The sequence below is a fragment of the Trematomus bernacchii genome, unplaced genomic scaffold (genome assembly GCF_902827165.1).
Source record: "Trematomus bernacchii unplaced genomic scaffold, fTreBer1.1, whole genome shotgun sequence".
NCBI classification, from domain to species: domain Eukaryota; kingdom Metazoa; phylum Chordata; class Actinopteri; order Perciformes; family Nototheniidae; genus Trematomus; species Trematomus bernacchii.
In genome coordinates this window covers 1,818,194-1,836,436 of record NW_022987648.1, presented here as the reverse complement: position 1 = coordinate 1,836,436, position 18,243 = coordinate 1,818,194, and the positions used below count along the sequence as shown (strand labels likewise).

Genomic DNA, 18,243 nt, shown 5'->3' with positions numbered 1-18,243 from the left:
CCGAGCAGCCTCCATGGTTCTTTAAACTCACAGGGAGGACTCATTATTGTCTTTTAGGACATATGCATTTCAGAGAGGCTATGTTCCAATACGGAAATATTAAAGTAAAAATACACAGCATTTTCACAACGTAAACAGACTCACTTTACAGTATATCACTGTGTTTATAATCTTTGCTTTTGTTGTTTCTACTGGTTTAAATACTTGGCAGGAAGTAAAACAGCTCATAAACTGATCCTGTGTCTCAATTCTGACACTTTCCTTAGAACACTGCCATGTTGTACAGCGTGGACACTCGCAGCGCATGGATTTTGATCGTGTATTAGTGATTAAAAACACGCACGGCAGCTTTGGCCCTCAGAGGAAGTGACAATGGCCCCTGTTAGCTAGTTAGCTAGCAACAATAAGGGCAAACAAACAGACTACCAAATCATCTTGGACAGGTCCATCCCAATGAAATGAGCAGTGGCTTCAGCGTTCCACACATTATACCAAACCAAGCATTGGGCTGCACTTCTGCACTCAAAACAGCACATGTAAGTACAGAAGAAGGCGATTTGAGACACAGCATGACACTTTAAAGCACCCATTTTGAATATTATCCACTAATAAACGACCATTTATCATTTTCATTATTCTGCTTCAGACAGGGCTAACTGCAACCTGCACACTGGGATGTGGAAAACTTAAAAAAAAGTTAACTTTATGTTTAGGAAAGGATCATATTTTTGGTTTCGATCATTACGTTCATATCTTAAGTTGTGTACAGAAGTAAATCAAGTTAAATAGGTTGAGTATGTGTATTTAGTTTGGCCCAAAATTTAAATTCGCACTGCACTAAATTTGCTTTTGTTTTCACACGGGACACGAACAGTGGTCTGCTGGATCAAAGTTCTGTGTCTGTTTGATTATTATCCTACGTCACCTGACTTCCACCTTAAATCTCTTATTATTTCTATGGCCACTAGCAACTAACAGTTTTGGGCCAAGCGGTCATCCATCTTCCATTAGATCTCGGATGATAACAGTGAGCTAATGCTCCAGGTCATAAGTGATAACAGTAATGTATTGGGCTGGTAACATTCAAACTGGTGCTGTAAAGTTGGACTTTGTTTAATCATCCAAAATAATCTCCCATTTAATTGGGAACTTTTTGATGTGGTCGTGCTACATTATGGTGCACCACCAACTACTGACATTCTCCAGGGAAAGCCAGGTGATGCACACATTGGCCAGCTCCGATGGAAAATATTGTGTTGTATATATAGTTCTTATGATGTTGGTGACATCAGCATATCCACACATGTCTGCCCCCTCCTGCTGGAATATAAAGAGATGATGGAACAGCTGATAAGAGATACCACAACCTCAACGCCACTCTCTCTGTGGTTCAGTCTCCCTGCAGTCAGGGTCCACTCTCTGCGATCCACAGCTCCAGGGAGAGAAGGCTCTGCCATCAGCCCTGCACCTGTAGGCTCCTGGGCTTCTCTCTGGGAGAAAGTGAAGCTGCCAGTCAAGGTTGGTTTGGAAACTCCGGCAAGAAATCTTCCCAAAGGTAAATCTTTATATTTCTTCAATTCCTGCAAATTGAACAATCCGGTCAGATATGTTTTGGATTTGAAGTCAAAGACATTTAAAACAATCAATTTAAAACAGTCTACTGAGGTTAAGGATAAATAGAATACTGCTTAAGTTGAAAAAGTGATTTTAAAAAGAGTGAAGTAAAACAGGCAACTCTCCAATTAAGTTCCTGGTATTTGCAGTTGCTGAAACATTGATATCTGCAAAGTGTGGTATTCTGCTCTAGAATTCAAAATGACATTTTGCATGTAATGTTCTTTATCAGAGAACATGGATCGTCCAGTCATTGTCTTCATGTTGAGTCACTTTGATGGTCCTCCATCAGCGGCAGACTGCCATGTTGTGTCCTCAGATGTGTGTGTGTCCTCAGATGTGTCTGTGTGTCCTCAGATGTGTGTGTGTCCTCAGATGTGTGTGTGTCCTCAGATGTGTCTGTGTGTCCTCAGATGTGTGTTTGTCCTCAGATGTGTGTTTGTGTGTCTGCCAGGTGGAGCTGTCATGAGGCTGTGTGCGCTGCTCTGTGCTCTCCTTCTGTTCCTGACTCAGACTCAAAGTGGATCTCTTCGGGACCGTTCCATGAATATCAGGAGTAAGGCATCAGATTACACTCGCACATGACTCAAATTGTACAGAAAACTAAAGTGTTCAAAATCAATATAATTGAGACATAATGAAATAATAATTAACATTTCAAAACTCAATTTATTCAAATGAAATATGTTTTTATTCAGTTTCTTTCTACAATAATAGATTTCTTTGAGTTGATATTGTTATTCCAGTTTTACTGAGAAGCAGTGCAGTGCACACTGCACTGCACTGCCCTCAATGTGGGCGGAGCTCAACAGATGAGGCGTTGCAGTCTGCAGCACGGGTAGTAATTCTGTTCTCTCCATGCTACCCTAACCCTAACCCTATTAACCCCTAACCACTAACCCCAACCCTAAACCTAAACCTAACCAAACGCGGGAGTCGGGATGTCACAAAGGTTGAGCTCCGCCCACGTTGAGCTCTGCCCATGTTGAGGCATTGCGCACTGCATTGAGGGGTACTTGGTTTCACCGGCTGTCAGCCCACCAACCACACATCTTTGCTGCCTTACAATTTTTGTCATCAAGTATAAGACGATTGGATGGTGGAATAAAATTAGAATGATGCACATTGAATAAAAATGTGTGTAATCATTTAAATACAAATAAATTAAATATGACTTAATATGAATTGCCCAGGGTTTAAGGAGGTCATCTTTCAGGATATAATGGCTTTATTCTACTTTTGTGTATTTCTTTAACATTTTAATATATTTTTTTAAATGCACTATTTATTGTTTTATTTAAAAGATCTTGGGTCATCATACATTTAACTGTATTCTTTTTGGTTTGCTTTGTATACAAGAACAAGTATGGCTCTACCTAGGAGTTGCATGACAAATGTGTGCTAAGCTTCACAGGGTTAATAATGATGAGTGTTTGTTGGTTTGTGTTTTTGTTTTTGTAATTTGGGGGAACTGAACCTTTTAACAAATTCCTCTGCGGCTATCATTCCTCTTCCAATAGCCTAGGATCCTTCTCGTTAGCTTATACTCAATTAGGACACATTGTATGACAATTTGTAATTATGACATGTTATAAGTCAGTATTTTTTCATCATGTTTTAGGCAGGAAAACCATGGTCGGCTGGTAAAATACAGCCAATTGCTGAGATTTATACATGATGAAAGCTGTTTTTGATCCAGATCCAGACATCGATGCCTCCTGGTACACGGGCCGGGGGATCAGGCCCGTGGGGAGGTTTGGCCGGAAAGTCCCAAGAAGAAAAGATCATCTGGCTTTCATCAGAGCCAGAGTGTACACACCAGCAGCTGACCCTGACGCTAATGTTTGGATTACACAGTAAAACCCTACGCATGATTGAGTATCTACTGTGTCCTCGTGTGTTCATTTGGAATGTAGGTTCTGTACTTTTGAATAAATTGCATAAGTCATTTTCTGTAAACTTTTTGTAAGTACATTTTCCCCCCAAATAAAAGATAATATGGTTTGTGTCTTACTCCAAAATGTATAACTTCCATTAATGCAAACGGAATATGTATACAACTATTAAATCAGATTTCGAACGACTATTACATGAACAATTGACTGTTTACTCAGAGTTGACCTTAACACACCATTTTATAACTTTACAGTCAAAAGTAAAAAATAAGAAAAACTTTAACTGAATCAATGAAACATTGGTCCTTCAAATAATTCTTCACTGTTTCATACTTCAGCTTTCACGGGTTTATTTTCACTGTAATTTATTGAGAAACAGATTGAAATGAATCAAAGCTTTTCTGAGGGGTTTGCAAAACATCTGCTAAATCTGAAACAGCAGTTCTGAAGCTTTTTATTCACAAGATTGATACACTTAAAGACAACCAAATCATTTCACTGCATTTGATCTCGTCGGGGGGGGGGGGTCTACGCCATATGTTACGCTGATATCAACAGAGGTAGAAGAAGTACTCAGATATTTGACTTAACTTGAAGTAGAACTACGACAGTGTACTCTGTTGCAAGTAAAAAGTCCTGCATTTAAAATCTTATTTAAGTAAAAGTACATAAAAGTATCGGCATCAAAACATATTTAAAGTAACACAAGTAAACGTACTCCTTGTGCTTTGTAGCTCCATTCAGAATCATATACTGTATATTTAATACCTGGTTATGATTATTGAGGCATTCATTTGTTCATCATAGCTGGTAAAGGTGGAGCTATATATTTTCTATTAGCCAATAATCTGGATCTGTAAAGTAACTGGTAACTATTTTTGTCCGATAAATGTAGTGAACTAAAAAGTAAAATATTTGCTTACAAAATGTAGTGGAGTAAAGTAGCGTAACATAAAAATACTCAAGTAAAGAACAAATACCCCAAAGTCATACTTATATACAATACTTGAGTAAATGTACTTCAATACATCACACCACTGGATACTAACAACCTTTATTCAGAGTCTCCTGCCTGTGATCAAACTGAGCTTTACAGTTCAGTGTGCTTTCCAACGCCCTTTTTACACAACAGAAACCTTGTTAAGGAAAGCAAAGAAAAACTAAATAAAACTAGAAAAGTATATTGAGTGTGCAACAATGTGCTCCACTCTGTGGGTCTGGAGTTTGAAATGATTGAATTGTTGTACCGAATTGTACTGTAACTGATACATGAGTGAACGTTGAATGGTAAAGAAAAAACTGCAAATGTTTTATATTATCCGTCGGTCTTCTTCCTGTTGGGCTAGGTTAGTTCTGTCCCTCGTGGTTAACAGTGAGATTATAAAGACATGTTTAGGTGAATATGCCCATTTGCTTTCTGGCCCAGAGTGAGATGAGACATGTCATACAAATGTTTCTTGTCTATGCATTAAGTTTATACGTATATTTAGATGACCTGGTTCTACAGAGTCACTGCCCACATCGTGGATTTGGTGAGCAATTAAAGCAGCATTAGTAAATACATCTGCTAATCTGTAGCCTAGCTAATCATAAAAAGCAACAAACCATATCTAAATATAATTATTTCTGCTTTTGTACGGATTGCATAAGAGATATGGCTTGTGCTTTAGTGATCTTAAAGGCCCGAACACACCAAGCAGTCACCAGAGAACTCGCCGACGCCGACTGTTGCGTCACCCTGTTCTCCTGCGTCTTGGCCATGTGTCGCACTGGAACACACCGCAAAGACTTCAGCCGAGCACGTACGAACTGCGCATGCGTGAGTGGCAATAACTCTCCTTACCAGCAGGCGGCGGTAGTGTGTATTCGTCATTCAAAAGAGGCAACAACCGGAAGACAGAAGAAGAACAGACTGCGTGATCTAAACAAACAACAAATAGCGTGTGCGTTCCATTTTCACTCTCGTCCATCGAAAACATGTTTGGTGCGGTACTGGAGCTATCAGCCATTGGAGTGTTGCTTGTGGAAGACATTCAAAAGCAACCGTTTCGCTTCTCATGCACTGATTCGCTAGCTGAACAGCCAATCAGAGTGATTTCTTTGTCCGACTGCCTGTGGCCGACGCACGGCCGATTCAACATGTTGAATCGGCCGTGCGTCGGCCATGAAAGGCCAAATAAGGCGTGTCACGGCCGACAGTGCGGGACACACCAAATTGAGTTTGGGCGACAGGGCACGCTTCGTTGTCCGACTAACGAAAACGGCCGATTTCGGCCTGGTGTGTCAGGGCCTTTACATGAGTTGGTTTCAATCAGCATAACAAAGCCTTGTTTCAGAGTCCATTAATTATCACACATTTCAGCATTGTTTTAAATCACAATGCAGTATTCCAAATTCGTAACAGTAAAAAGTCCACATTCGGAGCCCTCCTGCAGAGAACAACTGTTGGAGAAAACATGAGAGAATCTTTCTGACAGAGTGCAGGGAAGAGAAGCTTCAGCTGACCAAAGCAAACGGAAACACCATTTGACCTGTAGTCAGTCTCTAAAATCATGGTGTCACTCAAGCATTTTTCTATTTTTTATGATTGTTAATCCAAACATTTAAAAAATGTGCATCACACCTCTAAAATCATTTTGACAGAACAAACATGTAATAACAACACTTCCTGGACTATGAAATACTGACAGGAGAAATTGTGCAGGTGTGACATATATATTTAGTTATATATTTGGGAAAAGCCTGTATTTCTTCTTGAGAGCTAGAAGATTTATATCAATCTAATGTGTGTCATGTATAGCAGAAATATTTGCTGTTAGTTTAGCGTAGCATAAAGCCTATACAAATACCTTAAAGGTCACCTATTATGCAAACTCCACTTGTTCATGTCTTTTATACATCAACATGTGTCCCCTCTGTGTAAAGACATTCTGAAAGTTTCAGGAACAAAGATTCTCTCTCTTTTTGTCCTGATCCATTTATATAAAAACCTGTCTGAAAATGAGCTGATCAGATTTTGGCCACTTTATGATAATGATTTTTTGTCTTGTGTAACCATTAGCCAATCACCAACCAAGGTAACCCCCCCCCCCCCACCATATCACCTGAATCTCCTCCTAGAGCACCATTGAGTTCTTTGTAACCAAATCTCTCTCAGAGGGGCGTGGGGAGGGGCTCCTTATTTTCATCTAAAGTAACAGACACAGAATCAGCACTTTGGAAACAGGGATTATGGGTAATGCTGCAATGATCTGTTTGGTGTTTGGAGCCAAACACTTTAGAGACATGTTTTGTATCTGAGACCTATAATATATTGATGAAAAACAGTATAATAGGGGACCTCTAATACATCCAAAATAAATCAAATAAAAAAAGACCCGTCTCTCTAAAGGCCCGGACACACCAAGCCGATTTTGGCCGTCGATGGGCGTCAGGCCGACGATGAGCGTCGACACGCCCTACTCAGATTGGTGTGTCCCGCACCGTCATGTTCAACATGTCGAATCGGTGGGCAGTCGGCCAAAGGCTGTCGGCAAAAGAAATCACTCTGATTGGCTGTTCAGCTTAGCGAATCAGTGCATGAGAAGCGAAACGGAAGTGAGGGACCCAAACAAACTATTAAGAAGGCAAATCTGAGATTTCATTTAACTCCAGCTCTCGACACAGGTTGGGGAAAGCCCCATGAGCTTCTCGCTGTAGAGTGAAAATGGAACGCACACGCTATTTGTTGTTTGTTTATATCACGCAGTCTGTTCTTCTCTCGGTTATCACGCAGTCTGTCTTCCGGTTGTTGCCTCTTTTGAATGACGAATACACACTACCGCTGCCTGCTGGTAAGGAGAGTTATTGCCACTCACGCATGCGCAGTTCGTACGTGCTTCTTGGCCGTCGGCTGAAGTCTTTGCGGTGTGTTCCAGTGCGAAACATGGCCAAGACGCAGGAGACGTGAGGCGACACAACAGTCGGGGGTCCGTCTGTGTCAGTTCTTTGGTGTCAGCTTGGTGTGTTCGGGCCTTTAAGATCACTAAAGCACAAGCCATATCTCTTATGCAATCCGTACAAAAGCAGAAATAATTATATTTAGATATGGTTTGTTGCTTTTTATGATTAGCTAGGCTACAGATTAGCAGATGTATTTACTAATGCTGCTTTAATTGCTCACCAAATCCACGATGTGGGCAGTGACTCTGTAGAACCAGGTCATCTAAATATACGTATAAACTTAATGCATAGACAAGAAACATTTGTATGACATGTCTCATCTCACTCTGGGCCAGAAAGCAAATGGGCATATTCACCTAAACATGTCTTTATAATCTCACTGTTAACCACGAGGGACAGAACTAACCTAGCCCAACAGGAAGAAGACCGACGGATAATATAAAACATTTGCAGTTTTTTCTTTACCATTCAACGTTCACTCATGTATCAGTTACAGTACAATTCGGTACAACAATTCAATCATTTCAAACTCCAGACCCACAGAGTGGAGCACATTGTTGCACACTCAATATACTTTTCTAGTTTTATTTAGTTTTTCTTTGCTTTCCTTAACAAGGTTTCTGTTGTGTAAAAAGGGCGTTGGAAAGCACACTGAACTGTAAAGCTCAGTTTGATCACAGGCAGGAGACTCTGAATAAAGGTTGTTAGTATCCAGTGGTGTGATGTATTGAAGTACATTTACTCAAGTATTGTATATAAGTATGACTTTGGGGTATTTGTTCTTTACTTGAGTATTTTTATGTTACGCTACTTTACTCCACTACATTTTGTAAGCAAATATTTTACTTTTTAGTTCACTACATTTATCGGACAAAAATAGTTACCAGTTACTTTACAGATCCAGATTATTGGCTAATAGAAAATATATAGCTCCACCTTTACCAGCTATGATGAACAAATGAATGCCTCAATAATCATAACCAGGTATTAAATATACAGTATATGATTCTGAATGGAGCTACAAAGCACAAGGAGTACGTTTACTTGTGTTACTTTAAATATGTTTTGATGCCGATACTTTTATGTACTTTTACTTAAATAAGATTTTAAATGCAGGACTTTTTACTTGCAACAGAGTACACTGTCGTAGTTCTACTTCAAGTTAAGTCAAATATCTGAGTACTTCTTCTACCTCTGTTGATATCAGCGTAACATATGGCATAGACTGAGGAGGTGATCCTTAACCCTCTGAGGGAAATCATCACAACAAATGGTTGAATTCTGCACAATCCAGTGTTTTTTTACAATTCTTTATTTGAGATGTTGTGATGTACACCAGGTGCCCATGTGTTACCCGGTGCAGCTTTAAAACAGAGACCAGCAGTACAACAACCAACAGAGTTAGAGGTCAGGGTCCCACTTTGCAGCAGGATGCAAAAGGATTGAATGTGTTTCTGTGGCACAAATCCACATGAGGCGTCTCCTTCCACTCTGACAGCGCCCCCTGCTGCGCTCCAACACACTCGCACACCCTGTGGGCTGAATCAGAGCTATGTTACAACAACACATGCTAACACATGCAAAATAAAACCAGCACCTGAGAGGAAGACAAACAACGATACAGTACGGCTGTAAAGTTTGTAAATGTTTGTAGCTACTGCTCTCTAGTGGTAGATGAGTCTGTTAACCTGTTGCCCTCGGGTCAAATCTGACCTGTTTCTTAATATTTCTGTATGATAAGAGATTTATGATCAAACCTTATATTTAATTATGTGTGTTTTATTCAAATGTATAGCATCTGGTGTGATGCGATTCATTTGTTTCTAACGGTTTTGAAACAGAATCTTTACTAAACTTTGATGTATGCGATAATGCTGTGACAATCGATCAAGGTTCCTGTGATCTTAACTATGATAAAAATAATTCCAATTGTTGGCCTTTTGTTAACTCAAAATTGGGTTAAACATTTTTATTTTCTTTGACCATAAATGCAAAAAAAGATAAGTAAAACTATTAGTTATACTATATGCTGTAAAAACAATCAAACAAAGAACAAAAATGCACAAGGGGAAGACAACAATAAGTTAAGACAGGCTTAACAGGATACTTTGCATTGTTTGAAGTGGGGATGTTTAACTTGTCCATAGTCAGTGTGCTACCTACAGTAGATGCCGTTTGGAAAGACAGAAAAGAATACCAGCAGGAAGCTCAACAATATATTGCTGTGGACGAGCAGCAGCAACACGTATTTAACCTCCCCAAAGAAAGATTTCTCGGTTTAAATGTGAACTATGTGCAATACTTTCATTGCTTTTGCTCGCCATCAGAAAGCCCTTTCCAACAAACAGTTTAAAACACAGAAGTCACACAATAAGACCAAGCAGCTAATCGATCAGGGCAGCTGCTCCTCTGTTCTGCTAGGTAGATTCATTGTTTGTGTGAATGGAGTCTGGTCATTTTTAAAAGAGCATAGATAAAGGCTGTGGTTGCGGATATTGAGTTTTTAGTTGTCTCAAACTCGTTTTGCTGCCGCACCTGTCCGCAGTGCTATAGTTTAGCTCCCTGCTGGTATTCTTGTTGGTCATTTACTGTTTGTGATACACTGATGGTGAATTGACTGTACCTCATACAACACCTCTTCAAAAAATCCAAACTATCCCTTTGCCCTCAAACTCTCTTAGTATTTTAAGGCACCTGAAGGATGGACGTTTGCTCGGGCAAAACACAGCCTAGCAGCAAAGCTGTGTTGCTAAGTCCAGGCAATAATAGTCTCTATGAACATGTTTGTTGCATTCCCTCCGACACCTTTAGCCTTCTTACCTACATCCAGCAGCAGCTGCTCCACCTGATCCCCTGACAGGGCTGATGTCTCTGTGAAGAATAACCCTCTGTCATTGGCCAGACTCTGTCCTTCCTGTAGGACCAATCAGAATCAGCGGGGAAAAGTGCAGTGTTACAGCGTATAGCAGTGGCATATTTACTGTGGCTGACAGGCAAACGCACCAAAACACTTCAATTAGGAGAAACGGACTGTTTCAAACACAGTTATGAAACAGACTACCCCTGCCAACAGAGACAGTTGTCCAACTTTAATATCCCTGAATGCCTATAGAGAGCCGAAGTCCCTCCCTTTCCGGTAGACCTCCATGGGACCTTATTTCGGAAAAATTATGTATTGAAGTCAATGGCGAGAGAGAAATTATCTTTCGATCTCGTTTGAATTGTGCCATGAATTACACATATGATGTTTGCCAATCTTAAACATTAATTTCCAAGTAAAAAAAGTCACAGTTTGTCGTAAAACTGTTGAAATATAAGACTATGAAAAATACACAACTAGAAAGACTACAAATCGCGTAAGTGATGTCATAATTGTTTTCCTCCACTAAATAAGAGATAGCTAAGATAAGATAAGTTTAACAAGATGCCTGTGTGCTTAGTACCAGGTTGTTATCATACCAGCAATGGGTCTTGCTCGTTCTTTCGCTTCCCGTCTGATGAAAGGACCAGGAGTGGCTGGATCAAGTTAGCTACCTAGCTAGTAGCAAGCACGTTAGTTAGCATTACAGCCTTAGCCTTGTCATTTGTATTAGCCTTAACATGAAGTAACATTAAGTAACCCAAAATGTTAAACAGTAAGAGTAGTAGTCATATTTCGTGAACCCTTTGAAGAGTACTGTCACACCGGTGTGATCATTCTATAATACACCATTTAAGCCCGGATGCCCCCGGGGGAGAAATGCTAACGCTAACGGTACATTAGCATCGGCGATCTTTTCTACTTCATGCTATCTGCACAAATGGTTAACATTGAACATTAACAAGATCAGGCAGTTCAGAGAGAATCAAAGGAAGGCAGGCAGGCAGCTTTGCATGACATTCTTCTGGACGTGTTTCATTGTGGTGATAGTGAGGGTAGTTAATCCCTTGTTTGGCAAGACAGCAGTGACGGCCATCTTGGTGACGTGTGTTGTGCGAGACCAGAGATGTAGTTCATTGAACGGTTTCACACAAAAAAAGTGTTACTTCACTAATTTTGTTACTTGCAAAATGATCTTTTAAATTGACAAACATCATATGTGTAATTCGTGGCACAATTCAAACCGGATCGAAAGATAACTTTTCTCTCGCCATTGTATACAATACATCATTTTTCCGAAATAAGGGCCGTTTCTCAATGTCGAGTAAAGCAGCTGCAGAGCCACTATATCAAGTATACTACGTCATCGAGTGGCGCCGAAGGACTGTTTAAATGCCAGAAACAGAAACGTTGACCTTAATTAAATGTATTATGTCAACAAAATGTCAGATGAAAGCAATAATATTAAGTTGAACATATATATTTTTTTCTTTTAACTTAATGTTATTGCTTTCATCTAACCTAATACAGTAATGTGAAATCTGTTGACATAATACATTTAATTAAAGTCAACGTTTCAGTTTTTTCAGTGTATGGTAGCATTTTAAAGACTGATTGACTGTGATAAAAGGAGTTATTCCGTGTGTGTACCTGCACTGACACTTGTCGATGCTGTTCCAGGTCGCCCTTGTTGCCCACCAGCCACAGGGAGGTGGATCCTGAGACGTACTGCTTCTCCAGCTCTCTGAGCCACACTTGAGCTCTGATAAATGTGTCCTTTATTGACACAAACACACAAAGATACACAACGTAATGAGCACCAGCCCAAAACAATGAGAGTTGATGAGTTATTTTAGTGGTCAGATGTCTGTTCCGTTACCCTTTTGCTGATATCATAGACCAGCAGTGCAGCGTGGGCTCCTCTGTAGTAAAGGGGGGTGACACTGTGGTACTTTTCCTCCCCAGCCGTGTCCCAAATCTCAAAGCGAAGAGTGACTTCCCGCAGATACACCACCTGGGTGAGGTATGCACCTGAGGGGGAGGGGGGGGGGACAGACAGCACAATGACATCATCCGGGACTCATTTGTTCACAGATCAGCAACGTTTAGCGTGTCATGTTGACGCATTTTAAAGGGGACTTATCGTGCAAAATGCACTTTTTATGTCTTTTATACATAAATATGTGCGTGTGTGTCAGGAAACTCACAAAGTGTCAGAAAATAAAACCCTCTCTCTTTTCCTCCATGCGCAAATCTCTAAAAACGGGGTTACAACGGAGCTGATCCAGATTTGGACCCACGGCCCTATCAGAAACGTCGCTATCAGAAACTATGCCCGACGTGTTTTGGAAGTAATTTGGTCTGTGTTTACATTAGCAAGCATCGCTAACACTCAGAGCTAACTCTGGAGAGAATATGTGTAAAGAAGCAGGATATAAAAGGTACTGTCCTTGTGGTAAACCCGCGAGAGAGAAAGCGTTTGAGCTCCATACTGTTTCAGAAATAATCCTTGATGTGGTTTGGAACATGATATGGTGTTTCATCACCGCAGCATTTAGACAGTGGGTGTTTCTCAATGTCGAGGAAAGCTGCTCCAGAGCCACTATTTCAAGGATACTACGTCATCAAGTGCCGCCGAAGGACTGTTCCAATGTCCAGGATACTTGGAATTCAACCAAGGCCGGTGTACTTCGTTGCGGGAAATTTCGAGGCTGCACATGTGTAGACTCCGCGGTCTTAAAATCCCCACAATGCTTTGCGCAAAGAATCTTTACACTCTCTGGGATAATCCAGTCCAGATTTGATGAGTCCAGGTATAGTGGTTTTAGATCAGGACCTGGTCTAATGTGGTCTAGATGTAGAAAAAGCAGCAAAATCTTCCTTTTTTTATTTTCACAAATAGAATTAAGGTTTCACAAATCTCAAACTGTGTTATAAAGAATGTTTAGCCTCTCTGGGATAATCCAGTCCAGATTTGATGAGTCTAGGTATAGTGGTTTTAGATCAGGACCTGGTCTAATGTGGTCTAGATGCGAAAAAAGCACTGTTACTGTTCGACATGAAGCTAGAAGCTACCTTAAGGCTTACAGTACACAGTTGATCCTGAGTCCTGTCAGTTAAAGTGTTTCATAGTTAGCTTAGCTAAGCATCAACCTAGCACTGAAATACATGGATGTTATGTGACAGTATTTCTGAGAAAAAGTCAGCTGAAATGATGGCATAGTTGCCACTGCTTTACGTGTCGACAGCATGTTTGAACGTATTTGCAGCAGTAAATGTGGCTGTTTGGCCACTGACGTTGCCATAACAACACCTGCATTTAAATGTGCAACCTCTTTTTGTGACAGATTTTTGCATGAAATTATAATTCTTCTGAATGATATTCCTGTTGACAGCTAGTTTCTATGTGAACATTATGAGATGGACAGCCAGAGAGAATAAATGAAAAACAGTTATGAAATACTATATGACAAAACAAGAATACTTTTTAAAAGGGGAGTGATTTGTAAAATATCCATAAAGAAAAATGTGTTTACAGTTCTGTTTGATGGGTGTTGAGAGATGTATCCATAGATCTCTTCATTTTGCTCTCAAAGTGCACCAGATTGATGCTTTTAACTTCAATATTTTAGAAAGAATCTTCCCGGGGGAACATGCCCCTGGACCCCCCTAGAGGAGGTTAGGTCCACGGTGTTTACATGCTTATTTATACAATATGTGTGCTTATGCTAACATCATAACACAAAAGTTGATTCCGTGTTGTGTGTAGTGAGTCATCTCAGTGGGTCTCAAACGTTTTGATCACAATTTATGTAAACACATATTTCCAAGGCACTCCTTTATAATTATTGGGATAAACAGGTTTGAAATCATTTCAATGTACACTATAGGACAGTAACCAAAAATATCGTTTAAAACTGGAGAAATAAAAATGTGCATTAATAAATAAATGTTAACTAGGTAAAATAAGATATGAATGAACAACAAAAATAAAATAAGTTACATTTATTCGTTATTGGCTATGGTAGGTTATTGGAAATGTTCACATACTTATTTGATTATTAAAATGCAAACAGATCTTTTTCATATGAGTGTTTTAGAGTTGTACCCCCTAGATTTAGTCTCTAGTAATTGTGTGCTCAAAGTGCACCATATTGAAGCATTTTACTTTAAAATGTTCAAACATTTCTTCCCGGGGGGGCAGACCCCCGGACCCCCCTAGAGGATGTGACGTCCACCCCCCAATTCAAATGCATTTATAATGTACAGCAAACCAAAGCACAAGAGCGGCGCTCAAAAGAGAAAGGACAAGAGAGAGTGTATGTCCGTGCCGTGCGTGTGTGAGCGCATCAGCGTGCGCTTATGTTTGGGGCGATGGGGGGGGGGCCCCAAAACAATATTTGCACCGGGGCCAATCACAACCTTGTTACGCCACTGCTAGGAGGTATTCTTGCCTCACTTCTGAAGGAACTCACTCAGAGGTACATGTAACACCCAGTATCTGCCGGGTCCCGCATGAGCAGGCATAAGCTCCGCCCTCTCTTTTTTTTAAGCTTTATACCCAGAATCAGCAATTTAGTAACAGGGCTGAAATAGAGGGGTATGATGCATGGCTAGAATGGGTGATCTGTTTGGTATTTTGAGAAAAACACTTCATAGACATGTTTTTTATATATTTTTATATATCTATGCTATTGCCTAAAAATAGCATGATAGGTGACCTTTAAAGGTCCCCTATTATACTGTTTATCATCAATATAGGTCTCGGATATATACAAACATGTCTCTGAAGTGTTTGGCTCGAAATACCAAACAGATCACCCATTGTAGCATCCCATAACTCTGTTTCAGCCCTTCAAAAGTGCTGATTCTCTGTCTGTTACTTTAGATGAAAATAAGGTGCACCTCCCAACGCCCCTCTTAGAGATATTTGGTCAAAAAGAACACAATGGTGCTAGAGGAGGGGATTCAGGTGATAAAGTGGCCAAAAAATCGTCATGACATCATAAAGTGGCCAAAATCTCATCAGCTCATTTTCAGACAGGTTTTTATATAAATGGATCAGGACAAAAAGTGAGTGAATCTTTTTTCCTGAAACGTTCAGAATGTCTTTACACAGAGGGGACACATGTTTATGTATAAAAGACATGAAAAAGGGGATTTTGCATAACAGGTGACCTTTAAGCTATTAACGCAACATTCTGTCTCATTTGTGGAAGCACCGTCACAGCTTTCAATCTAAATAAGACTCGAAAAGACAAAAAAACGGTGTGTATTTTGTTTGGTGATTCTATGTTGAAAATCGCAAATATAAGAGCCATGCCAAACTATTAAATTATACAACTATATAATTATGATAAATATTTAAGTTGACATTTTGGGAAATAAGTTCATTAACTAGAGAAAGAATACAAAATTGAGATCTTTATCAATTATTTAGATCTATGAAGCGATAGCCAGGCTTAGCATCAAAACTGGATACACTTTTTACAACCAGTCTGGCTTTTTCCAGGAAAAAAATATGCCTTCAAGCTCCAATGAAGTTAGTTAACAAATACTCTTGTTTGTTTAGTCCGTACAAAAACTGAGGTTTAAAAGAGAAGTTGTGGTTTCTCCAGGAAGTTAATGTTTCTCGCTGAGAAATATTCTAACACATAAGTTACAGAGAGACCACAACTGGATGTTGTTTTTGAACTGTACACAGATTTTGGAATAGGTTAAACCTTTAACAACAACATTAAGAATTTGTTTCTACTTCAGCTACAGCCATGTTAGCTGTTTCCACTGCTTCCAGGCTGAATGTTAAGCCATTAAGGAATCATGAGTATAGTTAAGATCTTTGAATCCAACCTTCACCAGAAGGCAAATAACAACTTTCACAACATCACAAAATATATATTTTAATTATTTTCAGAATAAACACGTTTTTCCCCAATATATCATTGAAGTGTCATGAACTCACAGCCTACAGTAGGTGATGTCCTCCTGAACTCATTCTTGCAGAACCGCAGGGCCAGGCTGGACTTTCCCACACCAGAGCCCCCCAGAAGAACCATCTTAACCCTGAGGGTCCGCACCGGTCTGCTCAAAGTGTCACTGCGGAGCTCGGGGTCTCCTGGCACCTTTGGGAGCTTTTCCCCCATCAAAAGTTCACTTCGTTTCAAAAGAGTGATAAAATACAGAAGGACAAGATAGTAAAAAGTCCCAGAAGGTCCTCAAGTCCTGATTCAGCAGTCCTCCGTCTCCTGTAACAACAACTACTCCAAACTCTGTCAGAGATGTAATAATGTCTTCTCTGCCGTGTCTGACACTGTGCAAGCTTTAACTGGTTTTACAGAAAATAAAAGTAAAACCAAAGTCCAGTCTTAACTTGTAAAAGGCTGACACCATAATTTCACTTCCTTTTAGACACCCACAACAGAGCTATAACACATTTGAGGCCATTGTAAGCTAAACATCACATGCACTCACGCTTAACATGCTCATTAGACATAACACAGGACAACAGTGACAAACCAATGGTCATGTTTTTGGTAAATTACACTGGGGAGTTTTTGATGGGGGCAAACTGGATGAGAAATGGGGTCTTCTTCCAATGTTCAGTGTTATTTCCATCAGATGCCAGATGTCTTTTTATTGAAGTTATGTATTCATTCAGTTCATTAACAACATTTAATGAAGGAAAACTTTATTTTTGTATGGTGTTACATACAGCATGTTTTAATATGAATTTCCTATTACATGATATATTGCTTAGTTGCATGGTGAAATAACTTAGGTTAAGTCATTCAAAATTGGACACAAACATTTCGTGTTTTTCCTGTATCTCTTTGCAAGGCACTGATTCAACACAAGAGGGAGTCATTGCATTATCACAGCCCAGTGGTAATGATAAAGTGTCATGCTCACAGTCATTCCAGACATTACAGTTATCAATACCATGGTAACATAATTCGAACATGATGGTCTGCGAACCACTTTGTCATAAAAGAACCTTTAGGCAAATGTATTCAGTTGCTTAAATGCAAGTGTCTCATCGATTAAATACTTTGAAGGAACCTTCACTATGCATTCTAACTCTCTTTTTTTACTGCTAAAATATGATAACATCAAGACCTTTTTACCAGTAAGCCTTTAAACCTTTCAAAAATCAAATGTAAAGTTGTGCCTACGCAAAACAAAGTACTTAATGTGGCAACTGTGAATACATAACAAATACAACGTTGATGAAGAGTGTACAAATATCCAGAGGTGGGAGAAGTACTCATATCTTGCACTTAAATAAAAGTACCAGAGTGTAGGAATACTCTGTTACATTAAAAGTCCTGCATTCAAAATGTTACTCAAGTAAAAGTAGAAAAAGTATTAGCATCAAAATATAGTTAAAGTACCAAAAGTAAAAGTAGTCATTGTGCAGATTGTCCATTTCAGAATAAAGTATTTTATATGTTTTATAATTATTGATGCATTAAAGTGGTTTACTCCAGGTGTAACTACAGTCTGATTTAAGAGTTGATTATATTTCACATCAATGTATCCAAATCTGTAAAGTAACTAAAGGTAGCCTACTAAATAAATGTAGTGAAGTAAAAGTAAAAATAAGTATAATTAAACTTAAGTACAGTATTTGAGTACATCTACTTAGTTACTTTACACCGCTGAAAATATCACACAGGTTTCTCTATATTATATGAGTTACAAATGATTCAACAGTGTTAAGGGTTACCACAGGATATACAAAGTATGAAGTAAAGTCACTATCAACTCACTATTGAATATATCACACACATTATAGTGGACCATTACATAACGAGTGAGGGATCTACCTGGTTCTTATTCAAACTGAGCTATTGTCTGGCTCTTTAAGAAACCCAACACTGTTTTTAGAGTTCGCTCGTCATTAAAAATAGCAGAGGGGGTGTGAGAGAGTGG

At 39.4% G+C, this 18,243-nt stretch overlaps 2 protein-coding genes across 3 annotated transcripts; one reads left to right on the top strand and one right to left on the bottom strand.

Annotated features, from left to right (window-relative positions):
• Positions 1-1,338: 1,338 nt before the first annotated feature.
• Positions 1,339-3,611, top strand: prlh (prolactin releasing hormone). Its single transcript, XM_034134550.1, has 3 exons — positions 1,339-1,555; positions 2,069-2,170; positions 3,314-3,611. Exons 1-3 carry the CDS (start codon positions 1,339-1,341, stop codon positions 3,472-3,474), a joined length of 480 nt encoding a protein of 159 aa, XP_033990441.1. The 3' UTR covers positions 3,475-3,611.
• A 5,134-nt stretch (positions 3,612-8,745) lies between these two features.
• LOC117485736 (ras-related protein Rab-17-like) lies at positions 8,746-16,651 on the bottom strand. Of its 2 annotated transcripts, none has more exons than XM_034134405.1 (5): positions 16,274-16,651; positions 12,191-12,342; positions 11,962-12,087; positions 10,272-10,365; positions 8,746-8,990 (listed from the first exon to the last, which is right to left on the bottom strand). In XM_034134405.1, the coding sequence occupies exons 1-5, from the start codon at positions 16,452-16,454 to the stop codon at positions 8,860-8,862; spliced, it is 684 nt and encodes a 227-aa protein (XP_033990296.1). In that variant the 5' UTR covers positions 16,455-16,651; the 3' UTR covers positions 8,746-8,859. The 2 variants fall into 2 exon arrangements, with proteins under 2 accessions (XP_033990296.1, XP_033990295.1); XM_034134404.1 differs by having other exon boundaries at positions 10,276-10,365.
• Positions 16,652-18,243: the final 1,592 nt, after the last annotated feature.